Source organism: Otolemur garnettii, unplaced genomic scaffold (genome assembly GCF_000181295.1).
Source record: "Otolemur garnettii isolate 467f Iridium unplaced genomic scaffold, OtoGar3 scaffold00113, whole genome shotgun sequence".
Lineage (NCBI taxonomy): Eukaryota > Metazoa > Chordata > Mammalia > Primates > Galagidae > Otolemur > Otolemur garnettii.
In genome coordinates, this window is record NW_003852508.1 from 6,730,255 (window position 1) to 6,754,822 (window position 24,568).

General features: G+C 37.2%; 1 protein-coding gene across 4 annotated transcripts in view; it reads right to left on the reverse strand.

Moving 5' to 3' along the window:
• The window catches only part of EYA1 (EYA transcriptional coactivator and phosphatase 1), a 308,341-nt gene that overhangs the window by 142,806 nt on the left and 140,967 nt on the right, over positions 1-24,568 (reverse strand). For 3 of the 4 annotated variants that reach the window (XM_012809809.1, XM_003797263.2, XM_012809804.1), the window contains exons 1-2: positions 5,445-6,010; positions 291-340 (exon numbers count right to left, since the gene is read on the reverse strand). Coding sequence is in view for 1 of the 4 variants with exons in the window: in XM_012809807.2 (XP_012665261.2) it covers positions 291-340 (50 nt within the window). In the remaining 3 variants the exon portion in view is untranslated. Of the gene's footprint in view, positions 1-290; positions 341-5,444; positions 6,011-24,568 lie in introns of those variants that run through there. The other variant, XM_012809807.2, reaches the window with a different exon arrangement.

Genomic DNA, 24,568 nt, shown 5'->3' on the forward strand with positions numbered 1-24,568 from the left:
AATGGTTTACAATCCAATTTGTCCTCTCCTTATTCTCATTAAACATTCACAATTTTCCTGGACACCAAAAACTACAGCCCATAATCATTTTCTAACTGAGGCTCTTATTCCCTTTCTGTATTCTTAAACATTTTTACAAGCACGCGCACACCCCCCCCCCATAAACTGTTAAATAATTTCTAACTGAGGCTGTTGCTATTAATAGAAATAATTAAGAAGTACCAGACCAAAATAGATATGGGTCACAGAAAGGTAATCTCCAAAATGTCAAATATCAACAATATCCTTACCTGCAACTTGAGGAACCAGCAACATCTGAACTGGCTTGAGATTTTTGCACCTGTGATCAAGGGTAAAAAAATTAGAAGCTGTTGTTACTGTGCTTCGGTGTCAGCTCTTAATTATACAGAGCACATGGCTGAGAACGACAATGCTCTCTTTTAACCAAAACAGAAAAAGGAGGATACTGCAGCAGTGAAAGGCATATTGTCTTTAAGTTGAGGTCTCAACTGTTGTTTCCTCCTGCAGGTCTATCCTCCTCCTCCCCTTCTCAGGGGGGGAAGGCAGCCAAATGACGGGATAGTGATTCATCACTGGCCTATGACAGCTGCAAACGGGATTACCCCTCCCCCAATCAACACGCAAAGCAGCCTTGCCCAGGCAGCTTGGAAAAGGTGCTTGGAAAAAAGTAGCTATTAACAAAATGAGCGTGTTTAACAGCAGTAGTTCAAGCAGTAATCCTCCAGCATCCTCAGAAGATCTTTCATCTTCTGTTATCACCAGCTGCAATAGAGCTCCCGCCCACCCCTTTGACTCCTGACAGTTTCTTATCCTTATCATAATGATTTTCTTCTACATTTACTATTTGTCATTTAACCTTCACTGAAACAGCTTCTGGGCAATTTTCAGGCAATGCTGGACTAACTGTAAGTGGGCAGAGGCAAGTTTTCATACCCAGAGTCCCATCATTGAGAAATGCGTTCATTTACTCATGCCAATTTAAAATTCAAAGAGTGCTTACCCAGTAAAACAGAAAAAGTAGTTAGCTTTTTTGGTGAATTTTCCAGCTTTTAAACTGAGAAGGCGACTGGAGAGTTGAATAATCCCAGTAAGCCAGCACTTTAGTCTCTTTTGTTTCTAGATAAATCTGTGTTTGGGGACGTCACTGAACAATTTAACTAACATACAGGTTTCAATAATCACTGGCTGCCTTCCTTCCAGAGGCAGCTCCAAATGTTAGCAGGTGATAAAGCTTAGGTGAGGCTAGGCTGCTGGCTTGCAAGCTCAGGCTGACGCCTCAGTAGGGAAGACCACTCTGCATAATGTTGAAAATGGCTCAGAATTTCAAATCTTTGATGTGCATTTTCATTCAACCTGAACTGACATCAATTAGGGTTACAGAACAAAGATGAGAACTGAAGCATCACAAATGGCATTAAAGTTATCCAGCCAAACATCTTCTGTTCAGTCTTGTTATTTTTTGATTATGATTTATGAAACTAAGAAACACTACTTTTCTAGGAAGAAGAAAGCATCATTAAGGTCTAAATGTCTTGGTATAATGTTACGTGAAATTTCTAGTTAGGCGTTTCTATAATATGTGCAGGATGAAAAACAATCTTTAAAAGATGCTTAGGTATAAAAAGAAAATTAAATGTTAATACCTGCAGATGTGTCAATTTGTGATAACAGGCTTAGGCAATTTTTGTTAAAATTAATGTTCTCACTGAAGATTAAATAGTTTCCTTTAGAAACAGCAGCAATATACCTCAAGGTTAAATTTCCTTTTTTTTTTTTAACCGCCCCTCCCCATTTTTATACACCTGGAATAAATTATAGGTGAGAACTAACTTAGTTTTAAGAACTCTCCTCGCTTAATATGTGAAAGAGCATTTAAGCCATATTTTCTGTGAATTGTTAAAATACATTTCCATTTTAACATCCGCTGGAAAGTACAATCTTGGACATGGAATTTTAGTGTCATTGTGTAGTTGAAAGTTTGTTGATATTTATATTTGAGGTTTAACCTATCGTATTTAAATTTCGAACTGTGGTTAATAAAGAAAAAATGAACTGCCGAACAAAAACTACTCTAACACATTTCATCACTGAAAAAATACATTTTCACAACAACATATTTCTTTTATACTGGCTCGACTCAGTCTATACTGTACTTTCACATACTATAATTTTTAAAGTCCATACCCATGATCTACATTTCATTAAGTATACTTCAGATATATTCTTTTGTGTCTCAAGGATTATTTAAACCATGTGTTGTGTGTTACTGTATTTAAAAATGACTCTTTAATCAAAATAACTTTAAAACAACTAATCCTCACTTAGGCTGGTCAGCTGAATCCACATCGTGGTCCAGGAAAAATAAATCTACTCTCAAGAATGCGAATGCAGACAACAATTAGACACAGATGTGAGCAAAATTAGTTACAGTTTACAAAATGCTACACTTCACATGCTTTTAGTTTTTTATGTGTAGTACAAGATTACAGTGCAGTAAGGAAACATACTCCCATAATGACTGAGCTAAAAACACCTATTTCTGATTGCTATCGATTTGCCTCCATGTTTGACAATATCTCCGGAAGTTTCTGTGCTTGAAAGGCCTAAAGCCCTTATGTGTTTCAAAAATAATGAATTAAGGATATTTCCGTTCAAAAGAGAAAACTATTATTTCATGGTTTCCAGCAAAGTGATGGTAGCATTCGGTAAGCCCACGCGTTCTGTTTTACATCCATACCCTTAATATGTTGCTTGTTTTCTCCCCATCTGGTATTTTTAATTCAAATGCTTCTATGAGTATAAAAATATTTCCCAGAACATAATAAATGGTCATCTTCTATTACAACGAAGAAATTTCCCTTTAATGTCCTTCAAAACTCATTGTATAGGATACCCTGGTAGCAGATCCACAGAGTTGTAAAAATTCAAAGAGAAAGAAGAAGATGATCCCAGAACTTCCCAGCATTCAAATGCAAGAATCCGAAAACTAGTAACTTTGACTTCTGATTAGTTAATGAGGTCTTTTAAGTTTGCCTTTTTTTCTAATTAAATTTATAATTCTTCACAGATGTAACTTTTGTTGATGTTCAATTTGTCTCTCTCATTTTGTTAAACCTCACATAGTACTTCGCCAATCCATTGAATAGCCACATTAAATCTGTTAATACCATGCTCTTCAACCCCAGAAATTATTTCCAGAAGGCAAACTTGCTTTGAGAGATCATCAAACAAGACTTAAGGTACACATTTTATCACATTTTCCCTACCACAGAGCTCAGGATGCAGAGCAAAATTCATGACTTTTGCACTGTTTATTATACTTTGCTAAATTACAAATCAAAAGCATCTGACAGAAGATCGTGCATGCGGCCAAAAAGTTAATAATGTTCTGCGAAAAGTAAACTGTAAATGGAAGGGGATTCTAAATCTCAGCAGCACAGAGCAAATAAAATGTAGGTACTTGTCTAAATTATGGGTTTTCCATAGGCTTTTTTTTTTTTTTTTTGCTTGCTAGGAGCAATTTTTATAAAATGACTATAATTTAAAACTTTTTTTTTCCTAACTAAAAGGACATTTTCAAAGCGAAAGTACTGAGCTTATCTAAATAAATAGAGTTGGCAACCAAGCTAGTTTCGTCCAACCACAGGCCAACCTGAGTACTCTGAAAGACAATGGCAATTTTCTAATCACAATGTATTTTTCTTTAAAGAAAAGGTTCCTTCGACATAAACCTGCATGTTGAGCAGAATATAGTCTTGTTAAAATTTCTCCTCAATCAGTGTTGTAATACCTTACATTTTAAACATAAAAGCCTGAACTTAAAATTGTAATGAACTTCTAGGAAAAGGAAGACTTTTTTTATATGTTAAGCTGTATTTCCTTCTTCAGCAAAGACTCTGTAAAAATTAATGCTTAAAACTATTGCTGATTATTCTAACGTAATATATTCTATTAGTTTTCGTAGTATCTTGTTTAAAGAAAATGCCAAAAAAGTCCTCATGGAAACAAAAACAAATATTTGAATCACATTGATTCTACCTATAGCTTTCAAGGTTTTCAAAAATAGTTTTTATTCAAAATGTTGAATGAAAATACTTTTCATATTTGATTAAATAAGCGGATTTCATTCTTGCCGGAAGTGTTTTTCTCTTTCCAGTGTATTCTGAACAAAATTTTTCACACTCAAATGGAAATTTTCTTTACAGAAGAAAATCATTTATCATGTCCATGAAACTCACATAGCAGTGGACTTCCATTTGGCACTCTAAAAGTGAACAGTGGCTCAATTAGGCTCCTATGTCTGTCACCGCAAAGAATTCTCAAAGATTGAAAATCCACGGCTGCTTGCTCACTTACTGAGCACGTTAGGCCTTAGGAGAACTCAGGCATGTTGAAAGTCAAATATCAAATATTTGATAATGCAAAAGCATGACTATTCATGTATGCATGTCCTCAGACCCCAAAAAGGTGGGAGGACACAAACATAAAATAAAACCCACCCTGAAGCGCAGATTATAAAAACAACCCCAAACCTATAAAACTACACTTAACGTGCTGAACCACGGACTTTCTGTACCCCTTGCCATTTTAAGGAATGAAACATAAAAACGCATGTCTGAAGGCAATGACAGCTCTGAATTTATTGAATTCTTGCAAAGGCCATGCTTAACTGTGTTCAAAAACTCCTCCCAAGAAATCTAAGCCTGTGAGTCATTAGCAATTCATATACTGATTTTGAATGGCAAAAATCTCAAATGATAATTCAAAGCTTAAGAATCTTGTTATCAAGTGTCAATGAGTGGACAAAATGTTTTCGTTCGGCAAATTACTATTTCATCTTTTGAGGATGAACCGGTTTAATAGGTCTGGGAAATTTGTTCATTGAAGAAAAAAGAGCTCCTTCCTTAAAAAATGGTATCAATTTTTTGTTATCTGTTTTCCTTTCAAATGTGAAACCCTTTCTCATTTTTTTTTCCATATCAAATTAAATGTGTGATAAAAGCTCTGTACGTGTTATAACGGACATACACCTATCACTTTGTTCAATATCGCACAGTAATAGTTAAGGCTGGTGCAGCATTTCAGAAAAGTGATATGAAGTAATCTCTCCCCAAGAATAAGGCCCTGCATTATATTTATTTATATAGAGCATAAAAAGTAATTGTTAACAATAAATTTGCCATTATCTCTTAATGATCCTAATTGCTCAGATAATTTGGGGGTTAGGAATTACACTTTTAGAATGGAACCCTGTGGCTAATAAAGTACTAGGTACAAAGTGTCATAATTTTCCCCATGCCATAATGTTTTTCTTTGAAAACAAATCAAAACAATAATAAAAGCGCTCCTGTTATCTCGGGCTTTGCCCACAGGACAGCTGTCGCCAGTCAGCACAATTTTTCAAACAGTCAGCTCGTACTTACAGCGCTTACATCTGCTGTAGCCACCAGTTTCAATGTGCTCCTTCGAATTTTCTGGTTTAGCAAACCTCCATTCCTGACATAGTTTTGCTCCTGGACAGGGACCGCGAGGGCTCTCAGGCGCTCGGGTGCAGCCGCGGCGGCGCTGCTGGAAGCGGAGCGCCCCTGCAGGGGACAGCCCGGCGCGGGAGGACGGCGCCTGGCCGCTGCTGCAGGCTCGGGCGGCCGAGCCACTGAGCGAGCACGCTTTCCCCAGGAAGAAACCCGCCACAGTGGACGGCAACAGGAAGGCTTAAAGTCGGAAGTGGCACTGGAGAGTTTCTACCTCGCCCCAAACTCGGAGCCATCAGCTCCCACCGTTCTGTTTGGTAACAGCTTTGCGCCCCGCGCTCTTTCCCCAGCAAACAGCAGCGGCTGATAGCATCTGAGAACCCCAGACAAAGAAACAGCAGAATCTCATCCCCTGATTTGTTTGTGCAGCCTTGTAGGTCTGCCCATGGAGCCTCGGGGCTTTTTTTGTTTTTGCAACGCAGACCACAGCTATTCTCTTGTCCTAACCTTATTGGTTTAAATGCAACAATTGAAAGGAGCACTGCTCTGTCTGACTCAACCTTGCTGCTTTAAAAAAAAAAAAATTATTATGTAAATGAACGCGCCCCACGCTATCTGAATAAACAGCTGTGCAAGAGTAACTTCTCTGAGATACTGTCAACACGCACACATCCTCTCTGCTGCAGTGGCGACCAATTAAGATCTTTGGGGAGTAGTTGCACGTTATCTTTCACACTTTTCCAAAACTTTTCTTTCAGGCCCTGAAATATGGGGAATCAATACTTTGAAGAATTTTTTTTCCTAATGTATACCTACCCCTGTAACAGGTCTGAGGAAAATAAAAATTAGGATGGCCATTTTCAGTAAGTAAAGAGAGGGAAAGAACGAATGTGTAAACTATTATGAGATTAACAAGGAAAGCCTGCAGGGTGATTCTGCAGCGATTTCCAGAATGGCAGGTCTTCAATGAAGCCTGATGACATGAACCTGATAATAATTCAGTGTTCATATTTTTAAATGGCTTTTGAGAAAAGATGCATTGTATAGAGAACTCTTTCTTTGCAGCTTATTCTATTAAAAAATTCTCACTAAGCTCGGAATATATGATCCATAACATTCAACTAGAAAGTTGAGCTTCAGTTAAGATATCATGTTTTATGCAGAGACATGACTTCAGTTATGAGATCAATGGCTTAACCATTATGTTAATTTCAACTATTTAAAGAAGGCATTACTAATGTGACTAATGATTATATTTTAATTTGCCAGCCCTATACCGTAGCTCACATACAAATGTATATTTTGATACTACTCACTCATCATAACTAATTCCATGCTCTAAAATAAAATCTTTATACCCACTGGATTTTCCTTAAAATTATTTTGTCATCACCATATAATACTATTCTACTTATTTAGCCTTTTGTTTAAAAAAAAAAAAAAGAGCATCTTTTTCTTTTTTTTCTTTAGGCTCTTGCTTTATATGAAAAATATTTTTAAAAATCACAATAACTTCTTAAATGATTTTATAATACATTTACAGATCAACTAATGAAACAGACACAGTCTTACCTTTATTTTGCTAATTTGTAAATGAAAGCACCATTCCCATGCAAACAAAACCAAAAAGTTTCCAATGACCAAAATTCAATAGACTTTCCCCCCTCTTCCCTGGGAAAGCATGCCAGCCTACATTCCTCAAGAAAGAACACGTTGTCAAACCTAGGAGACAACTTACACTGCAAACTCACCTAGGATTTCACTTCGTGTAGTACCAGCAAGGGATCATGGGCTAGTCATCTACCATATTTGGGAAGTCAGGTCAAGAAACAGTTGATTGCTATTGGATATGTCCAGAAATGCAGCAGAAATAGAATTATGCTACCACCTACAGCACTTTCGCAAACCAGAAGTATCAGCAATTTAAAATACTAACATACATACACAGAAAATAAAATACAGTCTGTAATGGAGGTTTCTAGTGTCATCAGATAAAATGTAATGTTATTTTAATTCAATCTATGATATCAAACAGTAGATGCTTTTGCAACCATATTTATTTCTAAGATCCATAAAATAGAAAATTTGAGGTGTTGTCTGGAGAATTAAACCCGGTTTGAAACCTCACATTCAGTACTTGTACTCAGGCTTCTCACAGTTTAAAGATTATTTTAAATAGAAAAGGGTAAAATATTATTTTTCTGATCCATGAACTATTATATTGGCCAATCCAGAATAATGAACTATATAAAGTCAAAACAGCAGGAATATCATGTAAAGTACGTCACCTATATGTACAAATTACTCCCCCACATTATACTCAAATTTATCATATTACATTTTTATGCTGAAATTCAATTATTTTATTACATAGCCAAACAGAAAAACCATTAAATAAATGATGCATATAATTATGAAGAAAATTCTGAAAAGCATGATGAATGTAATGTGACCACTAATTGATATGCTATAGCTCATGCTTCAGATTATGTAACAAAGAGCTTAGTCACCGGCTAAAAGTAATATCCATGTGCATATTTACCACTTTCGAAAAGTTTCCTTTTCCTAAAGCTGAACTAGATGGATTAAAAACAATCATGTTTACCCATAAATTCTGTCTGGCTGCCTCTTTTGAATATCGAATATGTAATAATTACTATTGCATACAATTTAAATCAAAAATAAAGTTGTTCTATGATAAATAGCCAACATTTAAGCCATTATTCATAAGCCCCAGTTTGTTGTAGTATATAATTAAATTCCTATCTCTAAGTTTTCAACAACTATAATTATATAATCTAACCCTACACTATGAAGACGAAATTGTTTCCTAAATACAGTCATATATACTATAATAAAATTTAGGAGCATTTGCTGAACATTTGCTATTAGTAAAAAAAAGTAATAGTAGAAAATGTTACTCTCTGATATTTGCTGCAAACATCTCAATATAGAAACATATGAAGTTTTAAAAAGTTCCAATATGCTTTTTCCCTGATAAAACGAAAAATACACACTTTTATCTAGAAAAGGAAAACACTTGAAATATTCGATGTAAGTGAAATATTTGAATGCCATCAATGAGGGAAAATCTTTTATACATTGTATCTCCAAACAGGTTTCATCTGACAGAGCCAGCTGTTGCCTAGATACACGCCTGGTTATATAGGAGAAGCTGGCCGTTTTGATACAAGTTTTTAGTGCTTTTAGATTAACAGAAAAATTTAAGTAAAGGTACTATCAAAAGTATAAATAAATGTCCCTAATTTTTATGTATGTATGTGTGTGTATATGTGTGTACATATATATGTGATAAAGGCAGATATAAAGGACTCATTAGAACAATCTAAAAGGTAACTCAGAACTTTTTTAAACCTTCAAGAATGAAAACAACTTTTTATTATCAAATTAAACTTAATACACACTGACCGAGGAAACAAAGCTTCTAACACAGTGAGCGTCCCTTCCCCTTTCCCATTCCAGTAACCATAATAGATAATAAAAGTACTTGAATAGTTGTGAAGTTTTCAAATCAAAGATGCACTTTGAAGTTATTTTTCTTCTATTTATGTTTCCTTTGAAACAATTTCAGAAGTAAGCATGCATGCTATGACCTGCTCCAATAACCAATGGTCTAATTTTTTTGTTTTTACAATTCTTGTGAGATGATTATTTCTCAAGAATAATGGTATAGTAAGTTGCAAGATACATTCAGCATTTAAAGACCAATGCTTTTTCTTCCGAGGGAAAATCCTAGTCATTATTTCCTCCACATTATTAAAATCAATATTTGGAATTAGTCAGCATTTTGTAATTCAAATTGGCCAAAGTAGAGTGGCAAATAAGAGTGTCTCAAAACACCGGACTTTAGTCCTTCTGTTTCCAGGTGAGTTTCTTTTTCTTGTGGTCCACATCGTGGCGTTTCTGGCTTCTCTGTGGAACCATTGGAACCTTGTCTGATGGCTGACATTACGACGCCTGCTGGCACCTGGAGTGGTCACTTCCATGACCTGCTCTTTCTCCACTGGCATAAGACCCACAAGGAGAGTGTCCCTCCCAGTAGCCTTCTGCTGAAATGCAACCAAGTAAAACATCCTCTATTTATTTTGAGAGTGATATAAAATCCGTGAAACTGAACGTCTACCAGTATTTTGCTAAATGTTTTCCATTCGAATTCCAATGTGAATAGCTTTTAACAGTAAGGTGAAGGAGGTAATTACTAACTATTAACTACCATGGAAAATTATTTTAATAACTATTACCATGTTTAGACCAACACAATATGAAAACGTAATCTATTTCCTGACTTCCTAATAATCACATTACTTATTCTATATCAATAATAACCATTTATTTATGTAGGATAGGAAACTTGTTATCCTATGCAGTAATGACGGCCGATAGGATGTTTTCTTAAAAATTATTATTCTTAATGGAAATTTTGAGCAGCACTTCTTGAAACTAATAATGGGAGCTAGGGCAGTGATAGGTTTTTAAGAAAAGGAAACAAGATAATAAAGGCACTTTATGAAAAATATGATACAAGGGGTTGTCTATTTCAAAATCAACTGATTTCCCCAAATGGCAAAAGGAATTGCTTTTTCTTCCTTCTGCCAAAAATATGTAAATAATTAGTCTTGAAGCATACGTTTAATCTCAGCAATAAGCTCCTTTGCTTTCTCACGCTGTAAATTGGCACGTAGCAACCTAGAAAACCTAGGTTGTCTCCTCTTCGACATTTTTTTTTCTCTAAGCCATGGGCAAAACCAATCTTGTCAGCACCTTCCAAACATGTAAGAGGATCTGGAAATTTGCTTTGTGTTGTCCAAGGTTCAGGACAGCCAGGATCACAGTTTTTAAATTCTTCAGAAACAATGAACAGCTCATGGAGGGAGGAAGGGAATTAGCCTTTGTTAAGTGCTAACTACATGCCAGGCACTGTGCTAGGCATTTTATATTTTTATGAATTTTGCCCTAAAAATATGGTTTTTCCCCTTTATTTGTTCTTGAATGGGCCTCATTTATCAGCACCATCAAAGACATTGCTAAATAGTAGATGGAGCAAAAGTGACATTAATGTCTCTGCATGGTATTATCATTTGGAAAGAAGGTGATATCCTATGAAGTCAACAAATCCAGAGAGGTAAGTGACCTGTGAAAGGACCTATGTTTATATATTCCAAAATTATACATTCAGTATGGAATAGACATAATCACTATAAACAAATGATTATTCCCAAGTACATACTACAAGTTAGTTTGCAATTTCAAAAATAAAAGCACCTTAAATGGTCAAAAGGAAACAAAAAATGTGAGGAATCTTTAAACTTGAAATGATCAAATCAGAAGGTATGTTTTTTTCCTTCATTATATATAAAAAAGGTGAATTATCTTTCTACAGTAAGGATTGTAGATAGTCCCAACTTTTTCTTTATACTAAAAAGGAGACACTCAGGGTTTAAGTTTATAGCAAGCAATTATATGGACAATTTGCTTCACAGTTATACCAATTTCTTACATTTTGCTTCCTTAATTTCAGTTGCCCAGTGTGATACACTTTGATGTTAATAGCCATGACATCACAAATGCGTGATATGCTCACGGAGGAAATAATTATGTTCAAAATGCACTCCAAGTTTCCTGATACATTCGGAGGTATAAGTGTATAGCATCAAGAAACTCTATTTTTGTTGCAAAGGAATTACCTAGGAGGTGTGGGTAACCCCCCAAACCAAATAAACTATAGAAATTTTTATACTTTTTCTTCCTTCAAGCAGCATTAACTTTTTCCCCCTTCAGTATCCCAAATTGGAAAAAAAAAAAAAAAAGAGTAACCTCTAAAGCTGTTTTAGACAGAAGGTCAGAATTCAAAGGATTGGTAACTTAATCCGCAGTGCGCTGTAATCACATTGCTATTGGAAACACAACCAGAAGCACCATTATTCCAGAAGTTTTTAGTAAGCAACATCAGTAGGTATACAACCTGGAGGTTTCTCTCTGCTATAAGGTTTATCTAGGTTCGTACTTGCAAGCGATCGAGTTACCTTGGGTCCTTGAATTTTACTTTAGCGTGCTGAGGAAGAAAACTAGATTCTACACTAAACTAAGGGGAAAAACCACCTCACTTTCTTCAAATACTTAAACAGAATACCTTTCTGCGGCCAAAAGGTAAATAAGATTAAACATATTTTAGTCTTTAGATACTCAGAATAAACAAGAATGCTTTTTTGGATGGTTTAATAATATTCAAGGTATTACACTATTTAAATTTGTGAGTCATGTTCTTTCAAAAACTGTTAAGTGGGCACCTCCTCTGCCTCCTTCAAGGATTCTGTTTTCATATCACCAACAATCAGGTTTGCCTGAAATGCAGAGTAAAACAGAGTGAGGGATCTGGGGTTTTCTGAGTTAGTGTATTATAAATGCATAAGATTCTTAAAAACAACAGGCCTTGGTTGATGAAGAGTTATGGGCCAGTGGCTTGTTTTTTTAATCAATACAATGAAAAACAAATAGTTTACCAAGAGGTCAGAGTGCCCTTAGCGGAGCCCTCTCCCCCACGATTATCATTGACAACCCCTGTTGAAAGATCCGCAAAGCCCCCATTAGCTTTGGCCTCTCGGGATTGCCATTCACTTTCCTTCCTGTCCTTGCCTGAGAGGACAACTTCCCCCCACCCCTCAGCAGAATGGATGGAGAGGGGTAAGGAGGAGGTGAAGGACAAAAACAAAGCAAAAAAAGAGAAGTCATTCAAGACAATAATCAGAAAACCTGCTCAAGGATCCTAGGTCTTTTAAAAAAATGAATGTATTCGACTTAGAAATTCTAAAGGTATAAGATAATGTTTTTAGACATGCAGATTTTGTATGTTTTACATTTTCAGCACTATCACTGGTATTCCCCATCTCTTTTGCGGGGAATTGTATTTGATAAATCTAAAAATGAAAACAAATATGGATAACATAACTCACCACAAATAAATTGATTCATTATTTAATCATGAAGACTATTAAAGAGGAAGAATCACACTTTTATTCTCTGTTCACAATTTTCCAAAATCAGGCCTGTTACCAACCTATACTTGGTGTATACTTGAAAAAGAAAAAAAAATTTAATGAGCTATTTCAGATCTTCTTAAAGTAGCATATGACTACCCCGATTTCCCACCCCATCTTTCTAAAATCTTAGATTTTATATCGATTACCGTTCAAGATTGAAATGCTACTATTTTCCTTAAATATGTAGAGTTATTAATATCTATCTATGGGCAAAGGTACTCACTAGACTATAACAAATGCACTAGAGAGTCAAGTGAGTTCTAATTCTGACTTCAGCATGGGTTTTCTGTGCCCTTTGTGATCACATTACTTATCCTCTCAATTTATAATCAGCAAACTAGCTAGCTAGAAGATGGATACAAGGTTATACAACTTGCCTGTTAGGTGCCTAAATTCTTCCCCCACCTCCCCTCCTATAACAAAAGGCCTACCTGGCCCCACCCCAAGAGTTTGGCAGGAAAGACCCTAGCAGCCAAAGCCTTCCAGCAACATATGGAATCTCCCTCTCCCTACACCCAGTATACAAACAAGCCCCCAACCTCTCTCTGTACAGAAGCCCTCTTTGCCCAGGTGGATCTAGTCTCCTTTCATGAAATTTGTCCTGAACCTCTCCTGGACTCGTCTCTGGGTACACCACCAAACCCACTTCATGACATGGGAATGAAAATGTTTACTGCCCTGGGAAGGCTCACATGGATGGCAAAATAGCAACAGAAAAGTGAATTTCAAATCGACCTAATTAAATGAGTGTTCAGTGAGTGCCCAGAGAAGGCGTGGTGAGTTTGCAGGGTTGAGCACAGCTTAATATGCATAGTGGGTGGTCAGTAAATGTTAGTTTATTAACACATGCACACAAGGCTACCCAAAGGAACATGGGCCTGGATGTGGAAATCAGAAAAATTGTTTCCCTTTATTTTTCTTACACATTGTTATATTTTTTTCCATTGGAAACCCTAAAGCTGGACTGACTGGCTTGGGGTATTGTCATTAGAGGGGGATTAATTTCATCCTCATGCACAAAAATGTATTTTAAATACTTTATGGGACAAAATTGAGTCACTGAAATGGTGCCAGAAACTTGCCATCCTGACAAGGAAACACCACAAAAATTAAGAAATTAGAACAGACTTGAAATCACTGTATTCACATGAATTCACATATTTGAGTGGGAAAATGGAATAAAAAGTTCCGTATTAAAACTAATTAAAAACTAAGATAAAAACTTAATACACAATGGCATGAAAGTATCTGTAAAGAAACCCTACACCTCCTGCCTTTCAGAAATACTTCATTATAGGTGTATACACAATGCTGTTATTTTCAAATTTTGTAGCTTTTAGAAAGCTGTTCAGAAATCTCACCAACCAACTAACTTGGTTGTTCTATCAGCCACTAATCAGTTGGTCAATGAACATTTATCACGAATCCAGGATATGCCAAGTACTGTGGACACTAGATGAAGCAGTAAATGAGGTAAACAGAATTCCCACAGGTAAGGAAATTATATTATCATGTGGGCAAAGAAGAATGTAAATAAATTGAAAGATAGGGTGGTGCCTGTGGCTCAAAGGAATAGGGTCCTGGCTCCATATGCTGGAGGTGGCAGGTTCAAACCCAGCCATGGCCAAAAACTGCAAAATAAATAAATAAATAAAAATAAAGCTCTCCAGTCATATTTAATACGTTAAAAGATGGCTGACTAAAAATATGCATTTACTTTTGCTTTATCTAGAAATGCCACTGGAGTACCAGTAAAAGGATTTTTTTAACATATAAATCTCCAAGAATGAAGAAAAGCAGGAAATAGAAACAAGTTTTAAAGGGGGGAGGAGAAAACCCAAACAGGCACACCATTAGTAACCGACTTGGCATATTTGAGAAAGCTTAATACAAAATTAACAGTGAAGAAGGCTAAAATGCAACCCGATTTACACTATCAATGTTTCCCCACACACACATCTTAGGAATTGTTGTTACCAAGTACTTCTGTAAGTATAAGTAAAAATAAGGCTAAAGAAAAGGAAGAATGGGTAGAAGTCAAGGTAGTGTGTAGTTAAACTCCCTTCCCCACTCTACTCAGCCAATAAGTACGTCAAATGGAGTGTGGGCTGCAGAAGCCTTTCAGATGTGTTCAGAAAGAGGGAGCTATATTGGAAACATGCAGATCGGAAAACATTCACACATTGAATGCTGGGACAACCACCCTTACTCCCCTCTACCATTAGGTTTCCCAGATCACTGTTGGCTAGAGCTAGATGATCCAGGCAAGAAACCAAAACTTGGCTACACTGAGTATTCAGATAAGCCCCAAAGAAAGAGCTAAGAATCTTTAAGACCTGGGGATCTCAGTAAAGGACTCAACCTGATTGCTGGAAAGAAACAATCATAGTCAACATAGTCATTACACATCAATCGACTTCAAAGTGCCCCACTCTTAAATATGAGCCACTAATGAAGAAGTATTAGGAGTCTGAATAAAGCCCAGAAATGCAGAAACAAAATGAGAAAAGCAACTTGTAGGAAGCAGAGATCAGACACAAGCAAGTGTCAAGGAAAACAAAAATAAACTCCTATTAATATTCTCAGAGAAATGAGAGAAGATATTGAAGATGTGAAACAAGATAAGAAAAGGGCAGTAATGAACATCAAATAAGAAAAAAGAGCCCCTGGGGAAAAACAAGTGAGATATCAGAAATGTGAAATTCAGTAAGGTTTAGAGAGATTTTTCTCTCAGAGAAGAAAGTGGGAAGAAGTGGAAAATAAGAGAGAAGTATAGAAAATACAAGAAAATGGACAGTTATAGTCCTGGTGGTACAATAGCCAAACAACTGGAGTTTCAGAAAGACCATGTAGAAAATGAAGGGCAACATTTAGATCAATAATTACAAAATATTTCCTAGGGCATAAGCTTTCAGACTGAAAGAGCTCTCAGTAAGTACCCAACAAAACAAATAAAAACAGACCCACACCAGTGGATATTGTTGAGAAATTTCTGAACTTTTCTGGGAAAATGTCTCTAGAAAAGTTTTTATGAAGATAAAGGAATTAACAGAATAACTGATACATCTGAACTGGACATTTGTAAGGGAGAATTAAATAGAGGAAGAGCACAAAATGGAAATATTAAAAGGAATAAACAAACTGAACTCAACAATACATCAAAAAGATTATACGCCATGACCAAGTGGTGTTTTTCCTTAGGAAGCAAGATTCGTTTACCATTCCAAATCACTCTTTGTGATATACCATGTTAACAGAATAAAAGAACACCTAAATAGATGCCGGAAGAGCATTTGACAGAGTTTGACATCCTTCATGATAAAAATTATCAACAAAATTAAGTATAAGAGGAAATTTCCTCAACATAATAAAGCCATTTATGAAAAGCCTACAGTTAACACCATAATTAATGGAGAAAAAGACTGAAAGACTTCCGTCTAAGATCTGATACAAGGCAAGGATCCCCAGTCTCACCTCTTCCATGCTACATAGTACTGGAAGTACTAGAAAGAACAATCAGATCAAAAAAAAAAAAGAAGAAGAAGAAAGAAAGAAACAAAACAAGAAATAAAGTGCATCTAAATCATAAATCAGAAAGGAAGAAGTAAAATTATTCCTGATTACAGGTCACATGCAGAAATCCCTAAAGACTCCATGAAAAACTGTTAGAGGTAATAAGTGAATACAGTAGAGCTGAAGGACACAAATCAACATACAAAAATAAATGGTATTTTTATACCAATAATAATTTATTTGAAAAAGAAATCAATAAAAATCACTTACAATAGCATCAAAAAAGATGAAATGCTTAGGCATAAATTTAACTAAGGAGTTTCAAATCTATGTGCTGAAAACTACAAAACACTGATGAAAGAAATTGAAGAAGACAGAAATAAATGGAAAGATATCTTGTGTTTATGGATTGAAAGAATTAATACTATTAAAATGTCCGTACTACCCCAAATGATCTACAGATTCAAAGTAATCCCTTCCAAAATTGCAATGGCATTTTCCTCAGAAGTAGAAAAATAATTCTAAAACCACAAAAGATCTTGAATAGCTAAAATAATATCGAGAAAGAAAAATGAAGTTGAAGAGATTATAATCCCTGATTTCAAATTATATTACAAAGCTATAGTAATCAAAACAGCAGGGTACTGGTACAAAGACAAATACATAGACCAATAGAACAGAATAGAGGCTAGGAAAAACCCAAGCAAAAAAACGCAAAAAAAAAAAAAAAAGAAAAGAAAAAAGAAAAAACTCAAGCACATATTCTCAACTGATTTTCAACAAGTCCACCACATAGAAGACCAATAAATGGGGCTGGGAAAACTGAAGGTCCATATGCATAGGAATGAAACCAGACCCTATTTTACACCATACACAAAAATAAACTCAAGATGGAGTAAATACCTCAGTATAAGACTTGATACTGTAAAACTCCTCAAAGTAGGGGCAGCGCCTATAGCCCAGCTACATACACCAAGGCAAGCAGGTTCAAACCCGGCCCGGGTCTGCTAAACAACGAGAACTGCAGCAAAAAAATAGCCGTTGTGTTGTGGCAGGTGCCTGCAGTCCCAGCTGTGTGGGAAGCTGAGACAAGAGAATCACTTAAGCCCAAGAGTTTGAGGTTGCTGTGAGCCATGATATCATGGAACTCTACCAAGGGTGACATAATGAAACTCTGTCTCAAAAAAATAAAATAAATAAACTTCTCAAAGTAAACAGGGAAAAATCTCCTTGACACTGGTCTTTGCAATAAAGTTTTAGATAGGACACTAAAGCATGGGCAGCAAAATCAAAAATAAAGAAGCGGGACTACATTAAACTTAAAGCTTCTGAACAGCAGGGAAACAATCAACAAACTGAAAAGGCAGCCTATGGACTTGAAGAAAATATTGGCAAACCAAATTTCTGATAAGAGGGTTAACATCCAAAGTATAAGAAACACATATAAGTTAATAGCGAAATAACAAATAATCTAATTAAAAAACGGGCAAAGGACCTGAATAGACACTTTTCCAAAGAAGACATAAAATGGCCAACAGATATATTAAAAGGTAACCAATGTAATGAATCATCAGGAAAACACAAATTGAAACTACACCTGTAAGGACATCTATTATAAAAAATTAAGAGACCAGGCATGGTGGCTCACACCTGTGATCCTAGAACTTTGGGAGGCTGAGGCAGGAGGATCACTTGAGGCTGGGAGTTTGAGACCAGCCTGAGCAAGAGCAAGATCCCATTTCTACAAAAAATAGAAAAATTGGCTGTGCATGATAGTGCATGCCTGTAGTCTCAGCTACATGGGAGGCAGAGTCAGAAGAATCACTTCAGCCAAAGAGTTTAAAGTTGTAGTTCAGCTATGACGATGCCACTGCATTCTAGCCTGGGTAACAGAGCAAAATTCTGTCTCAAAACCAAACAAATACATACATACATATATACTTAAGATATAACAAAATGTCCTTGAGGGTGTAGACATGTGATGGGAATATAAACTGGTACTGCTCCCATTGAAATAGCTATTATTGAAAACAATACGGAGCTTCCTCAAAAAATTAAAAATAGAACTGTCATATGGAAAGGGGAGAGGGAGCAGGGTGGGGAGTATTGGTGGAGGGAGGGTGATTGGTGGGACCACTCCTATGGTTCATCTTACAAGGGTACAGGTGAATCTTTCTACATGTAGAATATAAATGTCTTAACGCAATAACTAAGAAAATGACATGAAGGCTATGTTAACCAGTTTTATGAAAATGTTTCAGATTGTATATAGAACCAGCATACTGTACTCCATGACTGCATTAATGTGCACAGCTATGATTTAATAAAAAAAAGAAAAAGAACTGTCATGACTCAGCAATCCCTCTGCTGAGTATGTAACTAAAGAAAACTAAATTACTATCTCAGAGAGCTATCTGTGCTCCCATGTTCATTGCAGCATTATTCACAACAGCCATGGAAACAGTGTCCACTGTCAGAGGAATTGTGGTGTATACAGAGGGTACCAAAAAAAAGTATACGTATTTTAAGACTAGAAAAATACTGTATTAAAATTGTAATATTCTAAGTCATGTTTGACTTCTGCAATTGCAAGAGGGGCTCAAACGTGACTTTTATTCACTTTTTTATCTGTAGATATTAAATATTATAATTTTAATATAGTTTCCTTCCCATTCTCAAAATGTTTATACACTTTTTTGCCATGCTCTCTCTCTATAATGGAATATAATGCAGCCTTAAAAAAGATGGAAATCCTGCCATTTTTGGTAACATCGATAAAGCTATAGGAAATTATGCTAAGTGAAATAAGCCAGGCACAGAAAGATAACGACTGCATAATCTTATTTATTGATGGAATAGATTTAAAAAGTCTAATACATAGAAACAGGGAATAGAATAGTGGCTACCAGGGCTGGGGAGAGGGAGGAAATAGGGTGAAACAGGTCAAAGGGTATGAACTTGCAGTTTCATAGGAGGAAGGAATGTAACTAGAGATCTCATCCACAGCATGAAGACTACAGTTAATAATAAGGTATACTGAAAATTTGCCAAGAGAGTAGATTTTAGGTGCTTTTACCAAAAAACGACAACAAAAGTAACTATAGAAAGTGATGGACAGGTTAACTTGGCTGACAATAGTAATCATTTTACGATATATACCCAAATATAATGTGGTACAGCTTAAATATGCCCAATTAAAAAAAATCAGAGTACTACATGCAGGGTTGAACATGTGGCACCTGCAGATTATGTGAGGACTTTTTGCTTATCTGTGGTGTTGACTATGAAGAGAATTATCCACAGGCTTTTTGGCGGGGGCGTGGGGGGGGGGGCTCATCCGCTATCAGTGTTTGTGTATTTCATGTGTGGACCAAGACAACTCTTTCTTCTAATGTGCAGTAGAGAAGAAAAACATTGGACCCCTGGCAGATGTGGAGTAATGCGAACCCCCAAAATGGATCTAACAAATGTCAGGAGACACTGTACTGAAGCACGGCAGAACTAGCGTGTTGGCGGACAAATGTGTTGGGATGAGAGTGAAAGAAAAGGAACAAATCTCCTATCTCCCATACAGTTACTAATAAAAGTAAATAATCAACAAAATACATCATAGCAAAATTTAGCAGAAAAGTGAAATGATATTTTCTCTGGGAAGTAGAAAGGAAGATGAGAGGGAAATAAGAGACGTCTTTCCCCACAAGGACTTTTACAGAATGATTTGATTTCTAAGATTATGATATACGGCAGGTGCAATGGCTGATGCCTGTAATCCCAGCACTTTGAGAGAAAGAGCGGGAAGATGGTTTGAGCCCAGGAGGTTGAGGCTGCACTGAGCAGCCACTGCACTCCAGCCTGAGCAACAAGAGAAATAAATAAATAAATATGTACATAAAATCAACATATAATTTTGATTAAAAGTGCATAAATAGACATTTGTCTGCTTCCATGTATATAAAGCTGTATTAGTTATTGACATATAGTGAAAAATAAAATTCAGATAAAGTTTGGTAGCCAGGACCTGGGCAAGGCAGTAGGTGCTATTTTAGGTAGTCAAGGAAGGCCTCTGGGAGGAGATGCCATCTGAGTCGCAAACTCAACGAAGAAAAGGTGATATACTTGTAAACACTGGTGTAGGGGAAATGGTGTACACCCATGGGTTGCAACCACTTTTTAATAATGAAAATATATTGTGGCATAAGAAGGTTGAGAACCACTGGTCTACACAAAAGAACAGCAAGTTCAAAGGGAACAAGCTTAGTAAGTAGGAGGAGAGAAAGAAAGACACGTTACTGATAATGAACAAGAAGGAAAGGAGCAGACGGGGCAGGGAGAGGGGTATGGGGCATTTCCAGCCAGGCAAATAGTGGGATTTTGTTTTGGTGTGGGAGGTTACTGGAGGAGACTTCCATTTGTTTGCTTTTCATTTTGTTTTTGAGTAGAAAAGCAACAGGATCTGATTTACATGTAAGAAAGAACACTCTGGCTGCTGTGTGGAGGACAGAGTACAAGGGTGCGAGACAGGAGGCAGAAAGGCGAGTTAGGGGAGTGGGATGGCCGTCTAGGCATGAGGCGTGGACGTCTAGAGCAGGGTCTTATCTGCAGAATTGATGACACGCAGTCAGATTTAGGGTATGTTCAGAATCGGAGCCAAAAGGAGTTGTAGATTGGATGTGGGTTTGAAGCAAAGAAAGAAATTCAGGATGATTCCAGTCTCTCCGCATAATCAGTAAACACCACTGATCTGACTTTCATCTCCATTCATTTCTTTCTGCTTTCTTGCACATGCAGTAACATGACAAAAACACAAAGAGCCTGAACAACCAGCACTGAAAGTCTTTCCGTGACTTTCTCCTCAACCAGCCAATACTTCCCCCCCTTCCCCACCTGTGTTGACTCCGCACACATTCCCTTTTATTCTCCCCACGTACTGCGCTCCCTCCTGTTTCAGTGTATGTGTCCCTGTGTCTCCACACCACCGGCCTGGTATAAATGTCTTTACCCTTCTTTTCTCCTTAATCAATTTCTCACCCACCATTGGCTTTTCTCTTACCATGGTAGATGGTTACTTTGGTGGCTACCAGTGAACCATACCTCCCAAATGATTGGCTGGTGGATGAGACATTAGTAGAGACTCACAGGGAGTGGTGCTTGCACCTAATCCTTTGCGTATGCTGATTGTTTGAATTCAGGGCCATTAAGAAAGCTCAAATTAGCCAGGTAGTGGAAGAGGAGCTGCAGCCTGCCCAGCCAAGGTACCACACAAGAGGAAAGCCATCCTGGACATTCTAGCCCCAGCCACCATTTGACAGAAACTGGGAAAGAGCCAAAGTGGTAACAGCAGATGGGCCATCTGCGCTCAGCTAATCCACAGAATCATGAGCAAGTGAAGTGATGGGATGGCTGGAAATGTATTAATACATAGTAAAAATGCCCATCACTACACTGAAGCTGCTCCGACAAATGTTATCAGTTGCATGCTTGTTAACAAAACCAAGCAACACATTTCTGTCTGTTTTGTCTTAATTATACCATATTTTATTGTGGTAAAATGTATATTATGTAAAATTTACCATTTTTACCATTTTTAAGTGTGCAATCCGGTGACATTAAGTACATCCACATGGTATGGTTGCATCACTGGTACAATGGTACAACCACCATTCATCTCAAGAAGTTTTCATCTTCCCAAACTGAAACTCTGTACCCATCAAACACTAACTCCCTATTTGCTCCTCCCTGCAGTCCCTGGAAACAACTACTTTCTCTCTCTGTGATGCTGATAACCTCTAGAGACCTCACATAAGTGGAATAATACAAAATGTGTCCTTGGTGTCCTAATTGTAGCGTCTTACCTCAGTTGCAAATTGTGACACTGCTGTCCATTCTCTCTTTGAAACATTCTCCCTCTAAGGCCCTGCGCAAAATTCCCTTTGTCACCTTTTGCCCCATCTTTCTGGTTGTTCCATCTTTGTCCCTTTCAGGGCTGCTCTTTTTCTACTGTTGCATTTCCTCTTCAATACCAGGGTCTCTTTAGCATTTTCTCTTGTGTGGCTTCATTCCTTTATCTGCCTCAATACATAGATGCTCGTGGCAACCAAAGCACCATTCTAATATGACAGAATTGACTTTTCAAAATTCAACTTTTCCTTTGTCAGCAGTTACAATCCATCCCTTCGCCCCATTCCCCACAGACTTTCTGCCACTCAGGCTAGGCTTTCAGGTGTGGGTAGGGAAGACCCAAGATATAGCATGACGGAAGTCCCTTTAGGACAAGAAGGGGAAGAGAAAAAGCCATCTAGTTTGGGCCACTGGTTTCTATAAATGGAAACTCACCCAACCGGTTAAGGTTGGTGGGCTTAAAAAGTGACCATTTATGTGGTGGAGGATTGTGCTGGTCTTTATGGAGGGCAGGTCTGAGAATATCCTGGAAGGCTGGTTTAGTTATAGCAAATTTATTCAACATGTGCATGTCATTAAAGTATTTAATTTCTCCATCATAGATGAAACTCAGTGTAGCTGGATACTGGATCCTGGGTTGAAAGTTATTTTGTTTTAGGAGGTTAAAAGTTGATGATCACCCTCTTTTAGCCTGAAAGGTTTCAGCAGAGAGATTTGCAGTCATTCTAATATTCTTCCCCTTGTAGGTTGTGGTTTTCTTATGTCTAGCTGCTTTCAGAATTTTCTTTCATATTAACTTTAGTGAAGTTAACTATGATGTGCCTGGGGGATGTCTTATTTGGGTTGAGTCATGCTGCGGTTCTGAAACTGTCTGCTATCTGAATTTCAGAATCTCTTGGCATATCTGGAAAGTTATCTTTCATAATTTCATGCTATTAAGAAAGATGGAGACTTTACTTCCTTCATGTTTACATGGATGGAGCTGGAAAATATTCTTCTTAGCAAAGTATTCCAAGAATGGAAGAACAAGTATCCAACGTACTCAGCCCTACTATGAAACTAATTTATAGCTTTCATAGGAAAGCTATAACACAATTTTAACCCAGGAACATGGGGAGAGGGGAGAGGGAGGGGAGGGCAGGGGGGAAGGGTGGGGGAAGGGTGGGGGAAGGGAGGGTGATTGGTGGGATCACACCTATGGTTCATCCTATACAGGTATATGTGAATCTCTCTAAATGTATAATGTAAATGTCTTAACATGATAACTATGAAACAGACATGAAGGCTATGTTAACCAGTTGGATAAAAGTACTTCAAATTGTATAGAGAAACAGTACACTGTACCCCATGATAGTATTAATGTACACTGTTATGATTTAATAAAAAAATAAATAAATAAAACAACAAAAAGTGACCATTGTCAGCATGGAGGCCACACCTAAAGCATGGGTTCAGGTTTGAATCTCTTTAGAGCATAGAACTAGTTGCCAGGTGTCAGTCAGAACCAAACAGTTAGTAACCAAGAACCAGTAACCCTGCCTAGTATGAGATGGTGTTCTCTTTGGATCTGGTAAGATTATCAAGAATATACAGAAATAAATTTTCAAAAATGAAGATGTGTGCATGGGTTATATCTCACAGTAAAAGTACAGAATATAAAGATATGAATGAAGAAATCAGAAACCTTTATTATTAACGCTTTAAGATTTGAGCAGAGTTGAGGTAAGGTACTTTACAATCATCACATTGCTCTATGTAATCCTTGTCAATGTTTTAAGATATTAGAATTTGACTTTCACTGCATCCTGAAATCACAGACGTGACCATAATTTGAAATGGTTAAGGGAATTTGGGTAAGTGGAGTTAATGTTTAAAATGGATTCAGTTGGTTAAATGTATGAGTTAAAATTAAGCTAATTAAATAAACGAAAGTAATTATTCTTATTTTGTGAAAAATGGCCAGACCTATAAGCAAAGCAAATTTTATGAATTGACTTTTTGGAATTAACAATCATTTATCAAGATACAAGTGAATGTGGAATTTCTTTCTATCCTCAGAAGTCTTCCTCAGGCATGAAGAACTCCCCCAGTGTGGCAGAGAGAAGGCAGCCAAGAATGGCTGGGTCTCCCGTGGGGATGCAAACACGCCCAGCAACATAAAAAACTAAGTGGGGGCCTTGTGTGAGAAGGAGGAAGCCACAAATGGGTCACCTGAGCCAGGAGGCTACAGTGGGGACAAAGACTCAAGTGTAGAGACCAGCGTAATGCTGGACAGATGATACGGGAGCAGACCCACCTGTGCCTGCCCCCATGCAGGGCTCATGGGATCAAACAGGGTGAGGACAACGCCACAGGGGCAGAGAGAATGCCCAGCTCAGCACAGGTACTGGGGCACAACAGCTGCTCCTACCCATGACCAGGACACACCTCTGGGGACTTCAGTGACCCCAGAAAAAGTGACCTGCAGGGTCCTGAGCCATTAGGACTGACACCCTGAAAAGAGTACCTACGTACCCAAAGAGACGATTCCCTCCAAATAGGCATACATTAGGACGTAAAACTAAAACTGGCTTTGATTTCACATCTGTGTCATGCGTGACTGTGACA